The sequence below is a fragment of the Phycodurus eques genome, chromosome 3 (assembly GCF_024500275.1).
Source record: "Phycodurus eques isolate BA_2022a chromosome 3, UOR_Pequ_1.1, whole genome shotgun sequence".
Taxonomy (NCBI): domain Eukaryota; kingdom Metazoa; phylum Chordata; class Actinopteri; order Syngnathiformes; family Syngnathidae; genus Phycodurus; species Phycodurus eques.
The window spans coordinates 24,921,585-24,942,590 of NC_084527.1; the positions used below are offsets into that span (position 1 = coordinate 24,921,585).

General features: G+C 39.8%; 1 protein-coding gene across 3 annotated transcripts in view; it reads left to right on the forward strand.

Annotated features, from left to right (window-relative positions):
- Positions 1–18,335: 18,335 nt before the first annotated feature.
- The window catches only part of unc5db (unc-5 netrin receptor Db), a 189,676-nt gene continuing 187,005 nt past the window's right edge, over positions 18,336–21,006 (forward strand). For all 3 annotated transcript variants that reach the window (XM_061671017.1, XM_061671019.1, XM_061671018.1), the window contains exon 1: positions 18,336–18,592. In XM_061671017.1, the coding sequence (XP_061527001.1) occupies positions 18,508–18,592 (85 nt within the window). In that variant the 5' untranslated portion in view covers positions 18,336–18,507. The remainder of the gene's footprint in view (positions 18,593–21,006) is intronic.

Consider the following 21,006-nt stretch of genomic DNA (forward strand, 5'->3'; position numbering starts at 1 on the left):
AGTGAGCGCAGGGAGAATCTCATCAGAATATACCGGTATTTAAATTCTATTAATCTAAAGCACATAACCCTGTGAAACCTAAAAAGGATAAGTGGTGTTGAAAATGGATCGATGGATGGATAAATCACATATGTGGCCACATAATTGTGCAAATGTTATAATACAAAAGGGAGCTTATTCAATGACTTGTCCTAAAGCAAGTCAGTCAGAATTGGCAAGCAAAGCCCAATCAATTCATTGTCATTTAGACAAGTGCCAACCAGTTCTCTGTTCTGGCCAAATATACTGTAGATGAGGACACTGGAGAGCAAAAACTGCCTCTGATATCTTGGTCACCCTGCTGTGCTGTCGATGGACTATTCTGCCGGACCCCCAGCTGTCTCCCTTGGTTGATCTGAGCCTCCCATCTGGGCTGACCACCACGTTGCTGGTATCAAAGCAGCTTCATGTCAGGCACAGTCAGGACTATAGACGCTCCTTTTATGAATATTTCTCTTCAGTCATCGTTCCGATGAGATGTGTCGTGGCCATGCTAATTATTTCCATTCATCTGATTGGATAGTGCTGAATACATGAAGCAATTCTGGAGCTGGCCTGTCATTACAATGCCATTCATTTCTGACTTCTGGGGTTGTAAAGTGCGTTTGTAGATGCAGTTTGACCTATTATAACATGGGGATGTGAAGTTACTGGATTAACTCCAGTGAAAAGTAGCAAAGGAAGAGCTGTAATTTAATATGGGCCATCAAAGGCATTGTTAAAGTTACAAACATGTAGGTGACCAAACCTAATGAAAATATTAGAGACTCATCAAGACCTGTTTGATAGAGTGATAAACTTTTACTTTACCTCTAAGATGGAAAATATCTACTGACGTAGCATCCTTATATTTTCTGTTGTCCGCTATGAACAGTGAATGTAATTTCGGCACACACAAGCATGCGCTGGTATAGTCTGAAAGCTGCATAATTACAATCGTTATTAGCATTAAAGTCTTTGACATTACTGATGCACAGTACTACAATGTATGACATGAGAATGTATTTATTTATTTTTTTTACACATAGTAAGATTGTGTTCTGTAATCAAAACAGTATTACTTTGCAGTTAAATAATTCATATGAATGTTATTAATTCCATCATGAAATAAAGTAAATAAAGCTTAAAAAAACAATTAATACAGTCACCCACTCATACAAAATACATATATTAAAAAACATTGTTTAAGTTCTGAAAATGCTTTGTTTAGATGCCCTTTTAGCTTTATTGTTTTATTTTGATAAACAGACGTGAACATAATGTTTAGCTGCAGAGAACAATGATGAACCATTACTATTCACGCTCTTGAACATAAAAACAGAGAGGTTTGGAGAGAAAGTCTTGCATCAGAAATTAAGTGAAAGTGAGCAAGGAACGTGAGCTTATGAAAATTGTTTATTTTCCAAGAATTGCTTGTATAACTTGACTCAGTTTGTTCTACCACTCCAGAATTGGGTATGCTGCTTCCTTGTTAAAACTCAATAATGGTAAGTACCGGTACTTTAATTTGACTTTAGTATCATATTTTTACATCTTTAATTGGCTAAACAACTTTACAGAGTAACCTGCTTCTGCACTCAATAATCTCAGTCTTTTATTGATGGTTCCAAAGAAGCAGAGATACTGGAACGACCTACCGGAACGACCTACAGGAACGACCTACCGGAGGACTCCATCTTAAATAAATCACTATTGCTGGTGCAATAGTACCAATATATCAATATATATCCTGTAAACATGTTTTAGGAAGAGGCTGCATCGACTGCACATATTGTGTTGTTTTATTGTGGGTGGCTGGTAATGTAATATTTTTCATTAGAGTCATCTTTATTGGCCAAGTATGTTGAGACACACAATGAATTTGTCTGCAGTAGTTGATCATACTATAGTTACAAAAGACACCACAGTTGAACCTCGGATTACAAACTTAATGGGTTCCGTGACCATGTTTGTAACCTGAAACATTCTTAAACTGAGGTAATTTTTCTCCCACTGAAATAAATGGAAATGCAGTTATTCCGTTCCCGCCCCAAAACTAAATTATACTTACCTTTTTTGATCAGTGGTTGTTAAAAATAAATAAAGAACAATATAGAAATACGATTGGCTGGCAACCGGTTCAGGGTGTACTCCTGCTGAAGTTAGCTGTGATAGGCTCCAGCAATCCCGCGACCCTAGTGAGGATAAGCGGCTCAGAAAATGGATGGATGAATGGCTGGATATAGAAATAAGTGACTACACACTATTATAAAGACATGAAACACTAAACCAATTTGATTACAGTTTATTGCTCATCTCTTTAACTCAGGAGGGGAAAGAGAAAGAGGATTATACGTAACTACTCATTGAATAAGAGCCTTCTTCCATAATAACACGGGGAAAATTTGATTCAGGTGCTTTTTTTTCTTTTGTCTGTTTCTTTTCTAATTCATTGGTTGGTTGTGTCACAGCAAATCGAGGGAAACATTTCTGTTTCTGTTCAGAGAACAAATCTGAAATTAATCTGTCATTTAAAAGATTAATTGCTCTGTTGGCCAATTTGCTGCACATTTCTTTTGATCTTTTTTTTTTAATTACCTTGCTCATGCTGCCACCAGTGAGTGCTTTCACATTTTTGTCAGTTTAATAGAGAGCAAAAAACAACAACAAAGGTGTAGTGCAGCAGCAGAAGCAGCAGCATCCATTACCTTTAAGTGGATCAGAATGCCACCCGCAATCACATTGGATGTTGTTGGAGGTTTCCGGTTGAAGCCCCACATCAAGACACAAAGGTGTCAGGTTTCCCTTTTGAGAGGGCTTGACGCAGTGACCTGGCATCTTGCAGTGTTGTTTTGAAAGATTTTTAAGGTGTAACAGACACGCCATTAAAGATGACACCCAACAATCCCCAATCCCGTGCTGTTCTGCATACCTGCCTCGGCTGCCCCGCTGAGCCAGTCTGCGTACACAAGACATCTAAGGAGAAGCACAGGAGATTTAACTTCACACACGGATGCTAAATGAATTACCCAGCGAGTCCGAAGGAGCTTATCAAAGATGAGACACGGACACTGGTTTCTCACTCAGACGCTAAGTTAATTAACTTTCACCCCCTGGTTTCTCACTCGGACGCTAAGTTAATTTACTTTCACCCCCAGCCAGCCTGAAGAGATTCACCAACAAAGACACACAACACAAATGCCACATTGCAAATATTACAGCGTTCTCAACAACCACATACAATTGAAACATTCATTCCAGGGATTAAAGAGGAAGTGCGCGTGACAATGCAAAGCTGGAAACTGGTTTCATTATCTTAGATCCAATAATTCATATTTTATCCCACTGGTTGTAAACCACAAAATAATCATAGGATGGAAAAGTAACATTAAGAGGCGGTCTATCTTCCGTTTAAATTAACGAGAACAGGAAACCCCAGCTATATGCATTGTCATACCATGCTCATTTCCATCCTGACATCACAAGTCAGTCTCCTTTGCCAATGTTCTTCTGTCATTTGTTTTGCTTTTCCCAGCATTGTTTCCCTGTAGAATCCCATGTTAGATCTCATTAAATGTTCTATAAAAATTCACTACCTGTATCATTTGTGTGTGTTTGGCTTTCTACAAAAGACCTCTGGTTATCGAGAGGTCTTATCTAATTCCTGTAGCAACCTTCAGATTACGAGATATAGAGGTTTTCAGCGCTTTGTCCTGACATTTTACACATCTAAAAAGGAACGTACTGATAATAAAATAATTAGAAACTTAAACTCACACTGAAACTTAAAATCATGCTAAACCGGAAGTGACGTAGGCGATGCTTCCGGCTTATTCTTTTCTCCTAAATTAATTAAGTTTTTATCCAAACCAATATATGCTACAAAGGTATCCATTGTTGTCTTTCCTCAGTCTCCTTTGCTGTAGTCTATTCAACACGCTTTATAATGGTAATATGAAAGGTGGCCCTTTTTTTTCAAAGAAATAAGGAAGGAGTTGAAGTAATTCTTTCACCCAATAAAAAGGTGAAAGAGAAACGACTGTAGCTGTGGTTATTAAAATTATGTCTTTCTTATACACACCACATTTTACCATCAGGGGTTGCTGGAAAAGAAGATGGCAATTATTTAAACTCCTAGCATTCCCTGAGTTGGAATTGGTGAGAGGCCTCGAGCAGATGTGGGCATACTTATCGCCCCTTGTGGAGTTGCAGCTGACCACAGTGGATGGGAGGGGGTAGCCTCCCTCTCTACTTTCAGGTGGTGGGACAGGTCCTGACTGTTATCTGTTCCTATGCATCAAACAGCATCGAAGAGTACCGTTTTGGAAGGGTTGTCGGGAGTACTCCCACGGGGCACTCCCTAGTTCTGCTGGGAGACTTCAACGCTCACATGGGTAATGACAGTGAAACCTGGAAGATTGAGAGAAAAGACTGCTCTGTTCTGAAATCGATGGGTGTTATTGGAGAGTCTGTGCTCGTCACCAAGCCACCATCGTCCGTAGTTCGAAGATCAACTTTGTGGTTGTGTTATTGGACGTACGGCTACATGTCTTGGACACAGGGGTGAAGAGAGGGTTGTAGCTGTCAACTGATCATCACCTGTGGTATTTGCTCTGATAGTGGAGGGAGGATGTCGTTCCAACCTGGCAGTCCCATCCATCCATTTTCTGAGCCGCTTATCCTCACAAGGGTCGCGGGAGTGCTGGAGCCTATACCAGCTAACTCTGGGCGAGAGGTGGGGTACACCCTGAACTGGTTCCCAGCCAATCGCAGGGCACATATAAACAAACAACCATTCGCACTCACATTCACACCTATGGGCAATTTAGAGTCTTCAATTAACCTACCATGCGTGTTTTTTTGGGATGCGGGAGGAAACCGGAGTACCCGGATAAAACCCACGCAGGCACGGGAGAACATGCAAACTCCACACAGGCGGGGCCGGGGATTGAACCCCGGTCCTCAGAACTGTGAGGCAGACGCTCTAACCAGTCGTCCACCATGCCGCCCCTGGCAGTCCCAAGCATACAAATGTATTGTAAGGGTTTGCTCGGAGTGCCTGGCAGAATCCCTTATGAGGAGTTTCAACTCTCTCATTTACAGCATCCAACCAGCGCATGCTTTCTTGCTCTACACATACTATATAACGTCATTTCACTGGCTACTTCCTTTGTTCCTGAACCTGGATGCAGCTTTTTCTTGAAAATAAACAAATAAAAAAAATTCTACAACCAATCACCATTTGCTTCTGTTTGGCAGTTAAGGTCTTAGTGGTGCTTGACAAAACATTACAAAGCCAGATTATTTTGTAGTTAAGAAACCTCTTTGTAAGAGTACACACACCTTTACACTTGACAGTGACACTAATGCAATAAAACAACATGTTATGAGATATATGCTTCAATTTAGAAAGGGATTTTGGCAAATATAAAGCAATCCTGAGTGAATTTTACCTAAAAGCACTGTATGCACATATTTGAATTCATGAAAAAGATGATCTATTGCATAATGAGTATTAACCATCCATCCATTAATTTTAACTGTTCTTTTATAATAATAAATGTTTGATGAAACTGTTACATTTGACCATCTCCCTATTCCCTGTAAATTTGTCAATGCAGGCTTAATGTATATTAATTGATTTAAACGCTAGGTTACCCGGAAACCAGAGGAAGTGCTCCTAGCCTGGAATCGGAAGGTGAATGCCTCTTAACTATTGTGATCACCAAAATGGGCTCTTTCCATTATGGACACATTTGTATATAAATAAGAGGTCTTTGTAAACAATGTCTGTGTCGCTGATGGTTGGATATTCCAAGTGTTCCAAAATGCATCGCAACAAATCATGTGACATGGCTGTTTTCGCTTATTGGTTACAAGAATGTTATGTAATGTAAATAATTATCTAGCCAGCTACAACATAACAGCAAATAGCACATTGCAGAATAAAAGCACGACTCGATCATACTGCCCTTGTTCGCACAAAAAAGATACATGTGTGTACACAGCATATTTCTTGACATTCTTAAATGAGCTCCTTTTAGGGCCAGATCTATCTCATACAGTGAGACAGCCCTCATCCCGCCCAATATACTTTACTTCTGGGCCAATGGTAGGCACAGCTTTCATTACATGATGACCAGTGAGTTGGATCTCCGGTTCTCTGGCCGTCTCCTCATCCTCGTCGCTCTGTGGCGATTGTGCACTGCGATGGGCTGCATGCTTCTAAATGCAGAAGCAGACCCCAGAGTGTGGAAAAAAACCATTTCAACTTATATGGCATAGCATTTGCATGTTTACCCCGTGCCTGCGTGGGTTTTTCTGGGTACTCCGGTTTCCTCCCACATCCCAAAAAACATGCATGTTTTTTAAATTGAAGACTCTAAATTGCCCATAGGTGTGAATGTCAACCCAAATGGTTGTTTGTTTATGTTTGGCTGGCAACCAGTTCAGGGTGTACCCCGCCTTTCTTCCGTAGTTAGCTGGGATAGGCTCCAGTATACCTGCAACCCTAGTGAGGATAAGCGGTACGGAAAATGAATGAATGGCATGACACTCCTATGGGTGCATCAGCAAACACAAACATCGCCCCAGCGCCCAGACTACTACTGTGTTGACAACTTCGTTGAACTATCAAGTGCAATTCATTAGAAGCCAACGGTGTTAGCTAATGCTAATCTACGCTTCGATAATAATCAGTGCAGTTCTGCTTACCTTATGTTGAGCCTTCATTGGCTAATTTAACCCCAAACACCACCCGCACACACAGTAAAGGTAAAGGCCCATAGAGATTCCATTATCACTCGTAGCGCATTACATCGCCTGACACAAACGCCCCCCAATCCTCATATCGACAATGTCACTGGTTAAGTGGTTAACACTGTTAGCTAATGCTATTCTGTGTTTCAACAAAAGTCAATAAAGCTCTGCTGACAGTACCTTGCATGAAACCACCTTTGCCTGCTTTACTAACACCATCGTTTTGCTTACCTTTTGGTTTCAACATAATTGTGATTTGGTAGCCACTACAAATGGGTTTTTTTTCGCTCTGGAACTTCGGCAAGTCAAGTCAACTTCTTGTGAGGGTGGTTATTATGTAAATTAGTACCAGTGGGGTTGATGCGCAGGACAGCTCACTAAAGCACATTTTTGGATAACAAAAGATTTACATGGTTGTTTAATCTCACATTTGATGGGTGGGCAGGCAATCTAGAGACTATGTGTACAATACAAACAATAATACTGTATGTCAATTTTCTTTTTGCATTGGTGCATATATTTTTTTGAATTTACATTTTTTTTTTGTCTCTATGCCCATCGAGTTGCCTATCCCTGACATTTGTCCAGTATATGTGTATACTGATACACATATACTGGACAAATGATAAAACAGAGATTTTGTTTTGTTAGTTTCCGTTTGTTTTGTTATTTAAGCACTTTCAGGTAGCCACAGTAGACCCAAAACATTTTTGACAATACAAAACTTAAACTTAGTTCTCCCAGTTAAATAAAGTAAATGGCCAAAAAAAACAACAGTGACACACCTAGTGTAAAATGGAATAGTCACCTTTATTCATAAGGAAACTCAAAAGCTAGAAATCTGCTTAGTGTACCAGCATGTGTCACAGCTACAGTACATGTCTCGGAGAGTCATCTGTTAGAGACCCTCCTGCGGTATTGACAGTACATTTTCCAATGTTCAAAGCCTGTCGCCACTTCGACTTTCAAATACACTCACTGCTGGGTTGTTTATGGATTTCCAGCATGTTTCCTTCAATAATTAGGGTTTTTATCCCCATAGGATGCTACTCATGACCAATTACTTAACAATTTCTGACAGCAAAGTGAGGGGAGACACTCCACATATTTAACAAACACACCCACTTCACGGTTGAATGCATTTAACATTCATACTATAAGACAGTGTCCCCCAACCGTTTGTTCCGGAGTATTTGTTTGGGGTAGTGGCTCGAGGGAGCGTGGTTTACAGTCATCTGGAATTTGTATTAATCAAGGAAAGTAAAACTGGATTAAATGACAGTACTGACGATCCACACAGTGTATATACCACAAACTATACTACTATTTGTAACTGTCCTCATCTTTGGAAATCCATTCAATGTTAGTATTAAATGTTTGTAGGTTACGTTCATGAGTTTGTTGGGTGCCTATACTACACACTAAATTATATATTATAACATCAACTCAACATAATGCATAATCAGTGGGGATTACTCCTCTAACAGTGGTACCTTAACATCCTCTGTAGTTGTGTTGTGGTGCTAGTCGAAAGAGAAACATTTGCTGCTTTTTTTTCATTGCCGCATTTTCAAATGTTTCACTCCAAATGGCCTTAGTAGCAAGCAGAATCTTTTCTTCACTAATAATAAAGGGCTTTTTAGCTTTGGCAATACATTCAGCCACTAAGAATGATGCTTTCAGTGCAGACACATTTGTTGTTGTGCTGGCTATCAATAATTGTTTCTGTTTTCTGTCCTTCATAGTCACAGTCACATTCTTTCAAAACAAATGTCTTTTAATGCAAGGTGATTTTTCTCCGTGTGGTGAAGCAATTTATAGAGCTGGCCTTTTTAACCAGAAATTCAATGTAGACTGTATTATACAGAGCCAATGTAGAGCTTCAGAATCACCTGTGATGAATCCATCCATCAATCTTCAACACCACTTATCCTGGCGAGGGTCGCGGAGCGCTAGAGCCTATCCCAGCTGACGTGGGGCTAAAGGCAGACTACACCCTGAACTGGTCGCCAGTCAGTCGCAGGGCAAATATAGACATGGACAACCATTCACACTTACATTCACACCGTCACTGAGTGGGAACTGAACCCACGCTGCCCGCACCAAAGTTGGACGAGTGTACCACTACACCATCAGTGACCCTGTGATGAATCGATAACTCTAATAGGACACTTATTTCAGAATTGTTTTTGGATCGTAAGAATTATTGTGTCACTGATGCATAAAAGAAGTGGCAAGTGCAGCAAGGGCAGAGATGCTTTTATAATTAAAAAAATAAAAATAAACAAAGAAACTCACAAACAAATAAATAAACAAACAAATAAATAAATGAGCGAATAGATAAATAAACAAATAAATAAATAAAGTTATTCTTTCTTTGTCTATATTACTGGCTCCAAAACACGTGCCACTGTACTATGAATGGCTGCCTTCAGGTAGAACACACCCTACTGTTTCCAGACAGCAAAAGAAGTATAGCGGCTGAAATAAGTTTTTAACACATCACCCTTTTTCTCACTAAATATACTTCCAAAGGAGCTATTGACCTGTAAATTTCACCAGTTGTTGGGAATAACCCAAGTAATCCATAAAAAGAAAGAACATAGAACAAATAAGCTCAAAAAGTAAAAATGTGTAATGACTCACGGAAAAAGTATTGAACACATGAAGAAAGGGAGGTGCATGGGAGGATGTAATTGTTACATCCCTGCACCAAAGGTATCAGGTAGCAATGACAATGCAGTAAGTGTAATTCAACTTGAATGACCAGACCGAGAGTGATGCATGCCAGAAAAATGAGAGGTTGTTTGTTCCCAAGGAATGAAGATCGTTTTTCAAACGAAATTGAAAGACTAATGGCAAAGTGTGCGATTGGCTGGCAACCAGTTCAGGGTGTACCCCGCCTCCTGCCCGGTGATAGCTGGGATAGGCTCCAGCACGCCCGCGACCCTAGTGAGGAGAAGCGGTTCAGAAAATGGATGGATGGATGGATAATGGCAAAGTGTAATTTACAAATAATTACACCTGCCAACAGGTGTTGATTTGCATTGTTTTTGACAGTGAACAAGATCTAGATGTTAAAATGTCCTTAAAAGAGCCTTGTGGCAAAATAAAACTAGACCTGTAGTGTATAAGGGAAATATTAGCGGGTGCTGGAATCAATTTGCATTAATGATATAGTATAAAAATGTAAATGTTCAACTTTTCTGGACAAATGCAATCAACATCCACTGCATTTTCTAAGTTTTGGGTCACTTAGAAATGTATATTAAAATTTTTTTTTTTTTTTTAGAAAAACGAAAAGCAAATCTTTTTTTGATGAAGACATTATATGAATCACAGTCAAGCCATTGTTAAAGTGGTAAAACAAACACAAACAAATGCAAAGTGCTTTTCTTAATAAATAAATAAGGACATTTCTAAGTGAGCCCCACCCACCCTTTTGAATATTAGTTTACACTGTATACTGTATATTGGTGTGTTTTTATGGAAAACATGAAATTGTTGAGTGACCCTAAACTTTTGAGGCACACAATGTAGATTGTGTGGATGTCAGGACCATATTAGATACACTGTAGCAGTGCAGTAACAAAAATCAATCCAACCTCATTTACATACAGTACATTCACATTGTAACAACATTGATGATAACAATACTATTGCATAACCATTGCTGTTTGCTTTTTTGTCTACAGTGCATATTTGTTTGTAGCCTGTGTTACTACGTCTGCAGGAAACAGTCTTCTGTAAGAGTAAACTACTTCATACTTGTGCCCTCCTTGGTCATTTTTGTACAGTCTCGTTTTATTTATTTATTTTTGGGGGTGGGGCGACCATTTTGACAATGTAACCGGTTGTGGCATGACATTTTTCAATCAACATTTTTTTGGGGTGTGAAATTGTTGATATCCAGTGTCTTTTTCTCTTACATACCTCCTGTTGACACATTTTGCACCATCTGGAGACCAAAAATGTTCACGTAAAAAAACACAGCTGTTAAATCATCATACATCAATATTTTTGGGGGTTTTCTTCCCCAAAAGCATTTATACACTGTATGTATTTTCTTATGATTTTAACCTGCAAATGCCAGCTTTAGCGGCACGGTGGCCGACTGGTGAGCACATCTGCCCGGGGAGAACATACAAACTCCACACGGGCGAGCCCGGATTTGAACCTGGGTCCTCAGAACTGTGAGGCAGATGTGCTCACCAGTCGTCCACCGTGCCGCCCTGTCAAAGATTAGCAACAAAATTTATCTGACAGCATTGTTTTATGTAGTTCCAAATACTCCCTCTGTACCCCTTCAACAATTTTCCCATTGGAGGCTGGCTAATGAAATTCTTCCAGCTCATCATGACCGTGAACAGATAGAGCGGTCCAGAAAATGGATGGAGAGGTAGCTTTGAAAAAAAGGTTTTGTGACATTATTAGAGAGAAATAAATAAATTGCCCATGCCCACTAAATTCTGACATTTTAGAGAGGTTTGGCATTATGTATACAAACATGTGTTATTGTTTTTAAAAAGACAAAGAAAACAACAGCTGAGATTACTTTTGTGTGACAATGCCTTTAGAGGACCCACTGCTTCAAACAATGAATCAGTGCATTAATCAGTTGAAATCGCTCTTCTGTCAAGAATAATTGAACCAGTTGTAAAATGCTTTTTTAGCTCTTGCCATCCATGAAAACAAAGGGCTGCCCACTTTGTTTTATTTGCATGGCCTGAGATACTTATGCTGATTGCACTCTCAATCATTTTGAATAAAAAACTGCAAGAGGTGAATCATTTCAAGTGCACCTTTCACAGCAAGTGTGAAACAGAAATGTGGCTAGGGTCTGTAGAGGTGGTTAAAAGAAGTTTTCTCTCTTAAAAATTTTTTTACTTTACATATTTGCACATACAGTATATTGTATAGCATCTGCAAAAGGTCAGATCCATCATATTACTTTGCCCTCTCTTATAGAAAGTTTTCAAATCAAATGTCTCTTATGGGAAGTTGCAATCAGGATGATAATGCCATATCCATGTAAGGTGGTACTTCAGTATGGAAGTAATACAATTTGTAAAGTGAAAGGTTCCAATCAAAACTCAAGACTATCAAGGCATTCTGAAGTGAAATGTGTGGGCCAGTGTCAGAAACCTTGATTTCTGCTGCATTGCCTGGGTCCCGTCAAGCTAAAGACCCAAAACATACAGCTAAAAGAATGCCGAGAACCATAATAATTATATTTTTCCCCTATCAGTTTTGTTTCCAATTTTTCGGTTAAACCACTAACAATTTATTTTCTTATAGTGTTTTTATTTATAAGTAGTTTTGTCAGTTATTTTGGTGATTAAAAAAGTAACAAAAATTAATAAGCGAATGGTATTTTTGTGTTTGTTTAACAGCGGGGGAACAATATTTTTTATTGGTTGAAAACAAAGCAGCTACACTGGTAAATTCTAGGCTGTGTAGCATAGGCAGGGTATTATATGGTACACTGACTGGTCAGTTTGGAACAAAAAAAAAAAAAAATGCTGATTTTCCAACTAAAGGTGCATCATGCTTTGTCTGTTTCTCAGGGTTTAGGGGACACAGACTCATTTTAATATGCTTTGTAACCTGTCAGAATGTTTTGACATTTTATTTAAAATTACACTAGTTAACTTATTTTAACCCTTGTGCTATTCAGCATTTTTTTTTTTTTTTTACCTCAACCTTTACATTTAATATAGGATTTATAACAAAAAGTGGCTCTTTGTTTAGCTGAGCTCAGGACAAGGGACAGAAGACAATTTATTAGCTCCCATGAAGCAATTATAATCAACCATCTGTGGGGTTTGCTGTACAAGATCCTTTCCCAGATTTTTTTAAGCCACACACCCTTTTCAACATCCCAATAGAGTTGGCACACCTCCTCCCCTCCAGACACACTCTGAAAAAATAATCCATTGACAGTTAATAAAGGCATCATGTTTCATTAGGCAAAAAAAAAAATGCAAAAAGAGAAAAAAAAAATGCCACATCAAATAGAAAGTTTGGGAATTCCAGCTGTAGAAGATTAACATTTATTGATTGATAAACACCACATGTTTTCAAGAAAAACTACACAATGAATACCACTTCAGTGCCTAATTATACCTACACTGACTATACCTGTTATATATCCACCCATTTTCTGAGCCGCTTCTCCTCATTACGGTCGCGGGCGTGCTGGAGCCTATCCCAGCTGTCATCGGGCAGGAGGCGGGGTACACCCTGAACTGGTTGCCAGCGAATCGCAGGCACATAGGAACAAACAACCATTCTCACTCACAGTCATGCCTACGGGCAATTTAGAGTCTCAAATTCATGCATGTTTTTGGGATGTGGAAGGAAACCGGAGTGCCCGGAGAAAACCCACGCAGGCACGGGGAGAACATGCAAACTCCACACAGGCGGGGCCGGGGATTGAACCCGGCTCCTCAGAAATGTGAGGCTGACGCTCTAACCAGTCGGCCACCGTGCCGCCACCTTTTATGTAAACATTTTTATTTCTTTAAAATAAGTGTGCTTTTGTGCTGTCAGTTTTGAGATGATAAATAAAAGTAGTGATCTCTTCTATGCTTGTCGAATGTAGTTTTCAAGTTTTCGATTCTAGTTTTTGTCATGCTCAGATGTTTATTAAACATTTACAGGGATAGACATATTTGGGTTTGTGAGTTATACCAGCTTATACAGATGTGCAACATTTTTTGAACTTTTTTGTTTTCAGCAAGGGTCCAACTGGTCTCAACCCAAGACCCACTTTTTCCCATTGTCATTAAGTTGCAACCCACTTTTAAATCCAGCAAATTCATTTTTTTAAATAGTCTTAAAAATGCACTGATGTAATCTTTTTTTAAGATAAATACGCATAATAATGTGCAAAGTGCATCTCAGAGAACATTTTCAGGAGAGTGACAGAGAAACCGAGAGTGAGTAGTAGTAGTCGCAGTCGTCATAGTAGTAGTAGTAGTAGTAATATACATAGACTACATATTAATCTGAAATTGGTTAAAATGTGCATAAGCGGGCACTATAGTAATACTCTAGTAACCCTTTCACTTGGTAGGACAGACAAATGAAGATGCTGATGAAAGACTACTGCACATGTACCTTGGAGTGGACACACAAAAAAAGCTACTCTTAAAAGTAGTTATTTCTTGCAAGAAACAAACAAATTGATAAAACATTCAGAGTGTGTGCAGTTGTAGTGCCAATTGTAGAGATCTCTACCCGAGCTGTCGACTGTGGTCAAAATGTTTACCATAATAAGCCACATTTAACATTGTTTCAAAGATTTCAGTCACATCCAGCAGGCCTCACAATTGCAGATCACCACATCAGGTGTGTTTACCTGAAAATTTCTGAGGTCAGCCAAGGAGAAATCTCATCAAATTGTTTTCATAAGTGTAAAACCCAAAACTGTCGTAGGGAAAGTCAGCTACAATTCCTGGGGTCTTGGTGCACGAACTTGAAAAGTCAAATTCTCACTTTAAACAGTGAGGGGCCAGCAGTTTGATGAGAACAATTGTGGCCTGTGGTGGGGATGCTGGGCTTATAGCACAGGCAGGTATAGGCTACAGACAATAGGCAAGCTGTATGTGTGATGACAATTTGAATGTGTATCGATATTGCCTTTGGATTGGCATATATCCACCTCCACTGCCTCATATAGCAGCATATTAATGTATAGCTCAGTGTTTCAAGAATCTATAGACAATTCCTGCAAGATGAAACCATTCTCACACGATTTTAAGTACATAGCCACTAGATTGAGCACATTGATGGGCTTTGGAGTTATGCCGCAAGATGAAAATCTAGTGAGAGGCCAGTTTATTTCCTGTTCACAGTTGAAATTGCACTGAGTGGGCGTGATGCACTAAACCCAACATACACTTGGGCACAATGCAATGGCACGGTTCCAACTTCGACAGCTCTCCTCAGAGTGTAAATTGAATTTGCCCATGCGGTACAATTAAGAGATTAAAATTTCAGTGGAACAAAACAATGTTGGCCAATGTAATTTTCAGTGATGGATCAAGGTTCCTTTTTGCAGAAGCTGGATGGCAAGATTAAATCATGGAGACAGTGTGGACGACATTATGCAGATTGATTCACAGATCTTGGAATGGGATTCGAGAGCCAGCGGCAATTCCATATCTCCAGAATCTGGGATTTAACTCTATCCTCCAGGATCACAACACTCCCCCACAGAGCCAGGATAATCAGAGTACTTCTCGAATTTGGAAGTGGAGAAGACGGAACAGACTGCTGTGAGTACATACAGTACTTCAACCCAATTGAACCCTTGTGGGATCAGTTTGGGCAGTTTTTTATGTTACAGAGTGACTAACACAACAGTGCTGGTTGACTTTCAACACTCCTGGCTGAGGGATGGCATTGCATCCCACAAGAAAATGGCTAGTGACCAACATGAGGAGGAGGTGCCAAGCTGTTGTTGCTGTGTAACATCTTGACTCAACAGTAAATGCTATGTCAAATTCCTTGTGTGTTTTTTGGACATGCTTGGCAAAATAAAGATGATTCTGATTCTGATGTTTTTCTTTTCCACGCTGCATAGCAATTTGGCATACTTAATACATTGTTAACATTTGGAAACAAAAAAAACAAAAAAACTTAGATTTTATAATCAACAATGCTGTTTTGGGGTTTGTGAGTTATTGTTACAAGTCATGTTCAGAGTGAGCCAGTGAATTGTGTTAATAGTGATTACCTCGGCCACTTAGTATAAACTCTGGTGGGAGGAGCTACCATAATGCAAGCACAGGGCAGATGATCGAAAACATTGCAACTCCAGAAAAAAACTTTCACGTTAAAACTTTGTGTTAGCCATTAAAAAGCTGTTAAAATGGGGCCCCCATTAAGATACAGTATCTTCTTATAGGTTCACTATTGGTTATACTTGGTTCACATGAGTTACTGATGAATGTAAAAATGGCTTAAAACAGGTGAAGAACATTTACTGGATAACAATGGACTTAATGGTTCTGTAAGTGCAGATGGAATTTTGATTCAAGATGATTACGGATGATTACTTTGTCTCCTCAACAAAATAAAAGTGCCGCCAAAGGACATAGAATTTCCATCTCCATGACCAACATCGAAAAGTGTACAGGAAATGCAAGGTAAGTTTGCGAGTGGTTAAATACATACATTTTAAAAGCATTTATCTAATACTGACACTGTTCTGTAACCGTATATGTCTGTAAGTGTTCCCACAAAATGTTGAAAAAGAAGAAACAATAGACAGTACATACTGTACGTACTGTATGTCAGTTTGACTGAATTCAGTTACCATTGATCGCATCTCCCAACCTTTATCGATATGAGGCACATATTTTACATTAGAAAAAAAATCTCACGGCATACCACCGAACAAAAGTGTCAAATAAAGTGGGTACACAGGTTAATCATCAAATGGAAGAGCATTTAATTACATTTCATTTAAAGGCTCTGCTTGCAACTATGTACCGCTGGCATGAAGATGAACAAAGATGCATTTATGTATATTTTTGTCTTTTCAGTATGTATGTATATGTATTTTTTGGATCAATTAGGTAATATTGGGCGGCACGGTGGGCGACTGGTTAGCTGCCTTACAGTTCTGAGAACCCGGGTTGAAATCTGGCCTCGCCAGTCTGGAGTTTGCATGTTCTGAGTGGGTTTTCTCCAGGTACTCCGGTTTCCTCCCACATCCCACAAACATGCACGCTAGGTTAATTGAAGACTCTAAATTGTCCATCAGTGTGATTGTGAGTGTGAATGGTTGTTTGTTTCTATGTGTCCTGCGATTGGCTGACGAACAGTTCAGGGCATACCCCCCCCTCGCGCCCGACGTCAGCTGCGATAGGTTCCAGCACACCTGCGACCCCAGTGAGGAAAAGCGGTTTGGTAAATTGATGGATGGATAGCTGGACTTTCGCATCTATAGTACTTAAGTAAGTAATACCAGCAAATCAAATTGTATCTTTCTCAGATGAATATTTCTGGAAAGAGGTTTTAATTCCACCTTAAATTGTCTTTATTTAATAGTAATATACTTTGGCTGTAGCTTTTCCTAAATCAACTAAATTGGCTATTTTTTACATATACAGAAATATGTATTTTTTGCAAGAATTTAGTTGGGGAAATTTGTTAAGATTTGAGATTTTTGCATGTTGACGGTGTTTTTGGCTATTTAAAAGAAAATTAAAATTGAGAGAGTGTTCTTTAACTATTCAACCTTGTCACGGTTTTTAAACTAGATTTTTATGGTCGTTGTCTTGTGACGGTCTCGGCTTGTCTCTGTCTCGGTCTTGACTCGGTCGCGACTCCCAAAAGTCTTGGTCTTGTCTTGGTTTGGGAGAGTTCTGTTCTCGGGGAAGTCTTGGTCTTGAACACAGAACAGAGCGATTGAGAAAACAGGGTAAATGGCTTGAATGTTGCTTTTATCATTACCTACTGCCGTATTTTCGACGTGGTAGAAATTCAGACCTGGTTAACATGATCATTGAGAGACTGACTAATTAAATGATTTTTCTGTTGCTTTCACAGTGAAATGGATAGCGTGCTATGAGCTGGCATTAGCTAGCAGGCTAGCCATTATGACAGCATTAAGTCCAACCAACCAAACATTTTATACATATCTCTGAGAAAATGCCTTTCACAAACCGGATGATGGGATGTTTGGTTCCCAGTCTGGCCCTTTAGAAGTGGCTACTAACCTACTACATTTAAAGCAGTCTTGCAATCTTCTCTGTGTAATTATTTACAACATTCCCTCAATTTATCTTCCTCATCGGTAATGTGGTGGTCCCTGCTGCTGCCTTTCATGCAGGCAGTGCGGGTTTGATTCCGACTCATCCCCCGATACCCGGCCACAGCTGGGTGCCAAGCCCTGATTAAAAATGGGTGGATTCAGGAGGTACATCTACCATCTGCCACAGTGCCAAACAAATTACGCAAGTGATCACTGCGATCCATGGTGGGAGAAGCCAAAAGTTGCCATAACAACGAAAAACACAACAAAAGCAGTTTGTTTGTTTTTTAAATTGAAAAAAAAAAAAAAAGAAAAGAAATATCCGCTGGTGCTCCCCAAACAAGTTTTTGGTCACCATTTTCACTTCAGGTCACTCGCGGTTTTCCAACCTGGTGCTGATTGTTAACAAACATTGTGAACAGGTCTATCTACAGGATTTTTCTTTTTTTTTTTTTTTTTTTTTTTAATGGAGCAATATCGTGATAATTTTAACAAATACATTCAATGTCTTTGTGGACAGTACGTTACAGAACTTGGTATTGATCTTGAATGTAAGCCAAGATAACAACATTTCTTCTGTATTATGAATGAAGTAATTAGTCATTGCTGAGTCACGTTCCCCAAACGGTGTACTCTGTGATGGGTTATTGATGAGGTCCACTTGTCATGCGGTCTCCTCCTCTCTGTCTCTCTTAGATGCCATTGGTTGAGCGTGAGGCGGGATCCTGGATGGTGAAGCCTGCTTAGGGGAGGAACTTCAAGCGCACGCGGAGTCGCTACGCACAAACACACAGCCAAAGAGAGGAGAAGATGCTTTTTCTCTTTCCTGCAGCTGTTCAGCCCTTACGCTCATTTCTTTTCTCTCAGCACCACAAAGGCGACACTTGCCGGCTTTACAGACGGAACGGACGGAGTTGATCATTTATCATCACTCGCCGAACTGTGGACCACCCCGCGTCGGTATGGGTGCGCTGAATAAAGGACGCCACGTTTATACTGCGGCTCTTCTACTTTGTGTTTATTGCACGTCATCCGTCATCTCCAAAGGTAAGAAGGATTTCTTATAGGCACTTGCATGGGCACTTCGGTTGACTTTTGTTTGAAGAACCATCCTCCAGTTTGTGGCATTCATGTGATTACGCACCATTACATGTATGCAAAATATGTTAAGACGCGGGATGCTGCAAATATAACAATGCACATCAAATTTTCCAGGAGGATTATGTCTCTCACCCTCTTTATTCAGGCTCTTGTACCAGTTTGAGTTTGTGTACTGATGCGCAGCAGAGTTTATGCTATTAATTGGCCATCACGCCATAACTAACACGGCGAAGTGAAGTTAGAACACTATTTATGTTCTCCACACTCTAGCTTTGAATTGTAGCCATATTAATTTTCTATTGTTGTAATTTTTTTTTCTCATTTACCGAGTTCTTCTTCATTCTGTCCGCGCTGCACCTTGTGCAACAGGCATGCCGGTTCATTTCGGGCCGATTTACTGGAATTAATGTTAGTTCAACAACATTATACACACACACACACACACACACACACACACATTTATATATATATATATATATATATATGTATATAATACACCAATCAAGAAACGGGTTCCCTGTTATTCGATGGGGTAACAGAAGGCTGGCTGTTTGCTTTTGACTGCAATTTCCCAATTGGTTTTCAGCTGTTTTTTTTTTCTAAAAATATTGGAAAAGTCCTCACTAATTACAAAATCACAATTCCTTTTGTTTCCCCTCGCAGTCAACTGAAAACATTTGGATTTGCCATAAAAAGATGAATATGAGACAAAATGTCAACATTTTAGATTTTATTTATTTCTGGCCCAGACATAACTTAAAAGAAATTACCCTTTGTTTGAACCCCCCCATTTATCTTGTGAGATAAAGTACTGGACTGACAGCTTTGTTTTGTTTCCCAGGTGTCCTCTTGCATTGGTCAATCAAACAAATGCTGAATGTTGCTGAATGTCAACACTCAATGTCACATTTGTTTTTTTCCAATGGAGACGAGATTAATAGTGTAACCAACATGAAAAAAATAGAATTGTCTATGGGTCAAAACAAAGCAATTGTGAAGTGAAGATGGAAAATCAGTCAGAACCATTACACAAACATTTGCCATCGCCATCCATCCATCCATCCATTTTCCACTAGGGTTGCAGGCGTGCTGGAGCCTATCCCAGCTAACTCTGGGCCATAGACGGGGTAAACCCTGAACTGATTGCCAGCCAATCACAGGGCACATATAAACAAACAACCATAGACAATTTAGACAATTTAGAGTCTTCACTTAACCTAGCATGCATGTTTTTGGGATGTGGGAGGAAACCGCAGTACCCGGAGAAAACCCACGCAGGCACGGGGAGAACATTCAAACTCCATACAGGTGAGGTCCCGGGTCCTCAGAACTGTGAGGCGAATGCGCTAACCAGTCGCCCACCGTTCCGCCCTGCCATATCCATTTATATATAAATACCTCAATCCGATTAAACAGACTAAATCCAAATGCAATTTCATTCGGTATCACATGGGTGGAATATTCCTTTTGCCAAACTCATCCGAAGTAAATTTTCGCCGTCGTTCAGGAATAGCTCTGAATTGCTCTGTTTGTGTATGCTTTGTCTTGACGCAAATGCACGGTAATGTCATCTTTCACGCACGGCGTAAATATGGAGGCTCCCAACTGAGCTCATATGCGACGGAGATCTTGTTTTTAACTAATTACAAGTTGTTTTTAATCAAGCGTTTTTTAAAATAAACATGAAAACAATTCCAACTACTGTGCTGAATAGACGACGGACCTCCATATTGATAAATGACATGACATTCACAATGAAGTGAGCATGTCACACGGCTGTTCTGATTACATGTACACACCCGGTCAGAATAGATCATGTCACAGATCTTCAATCAGAATGACAAAAAGGTCTCCATGTACACCCGTTCTGAGGGCCCGGGTTGAAATCTGGCCTCGCCAGTGTGGAGTTTGCATGTTCTGAGTGGGTTTTCTCCAGGTACTCCGGTTTCCTCCCAGATCCCAAAAACATGCGTGGAAGTTTGTATGAAGACTTTAAATTGCCCGTAGGTGTGAATGTGAGTGCAAATGGTTGTTTGTTTCTATGTGCCCTGCGATTGGCTGGCGACCAGTTCAGGGTGTAACCTGTCTCTCACCCGAAGATAGCTGGGATAGGCTCCAACATGCCCGCGACCCTAGTGAGTGGTACAGAAAATAGATGGATGGATGGATCAGCAGTTCTACTTAAAATACAGGTTTATTGCTACATGTGACCACAGGCAAGACCTTCAGAACTGCCAAAAAAGCATTATATACCTTGCTTTCATTTCCAGCATCCCATCTTGCTAAAGTGGGATTTTCTATAACCTGTTGATGTCAAAACCAAATGTTTTCAGTCTACAGCAAAAACAAAGAACCTAGCC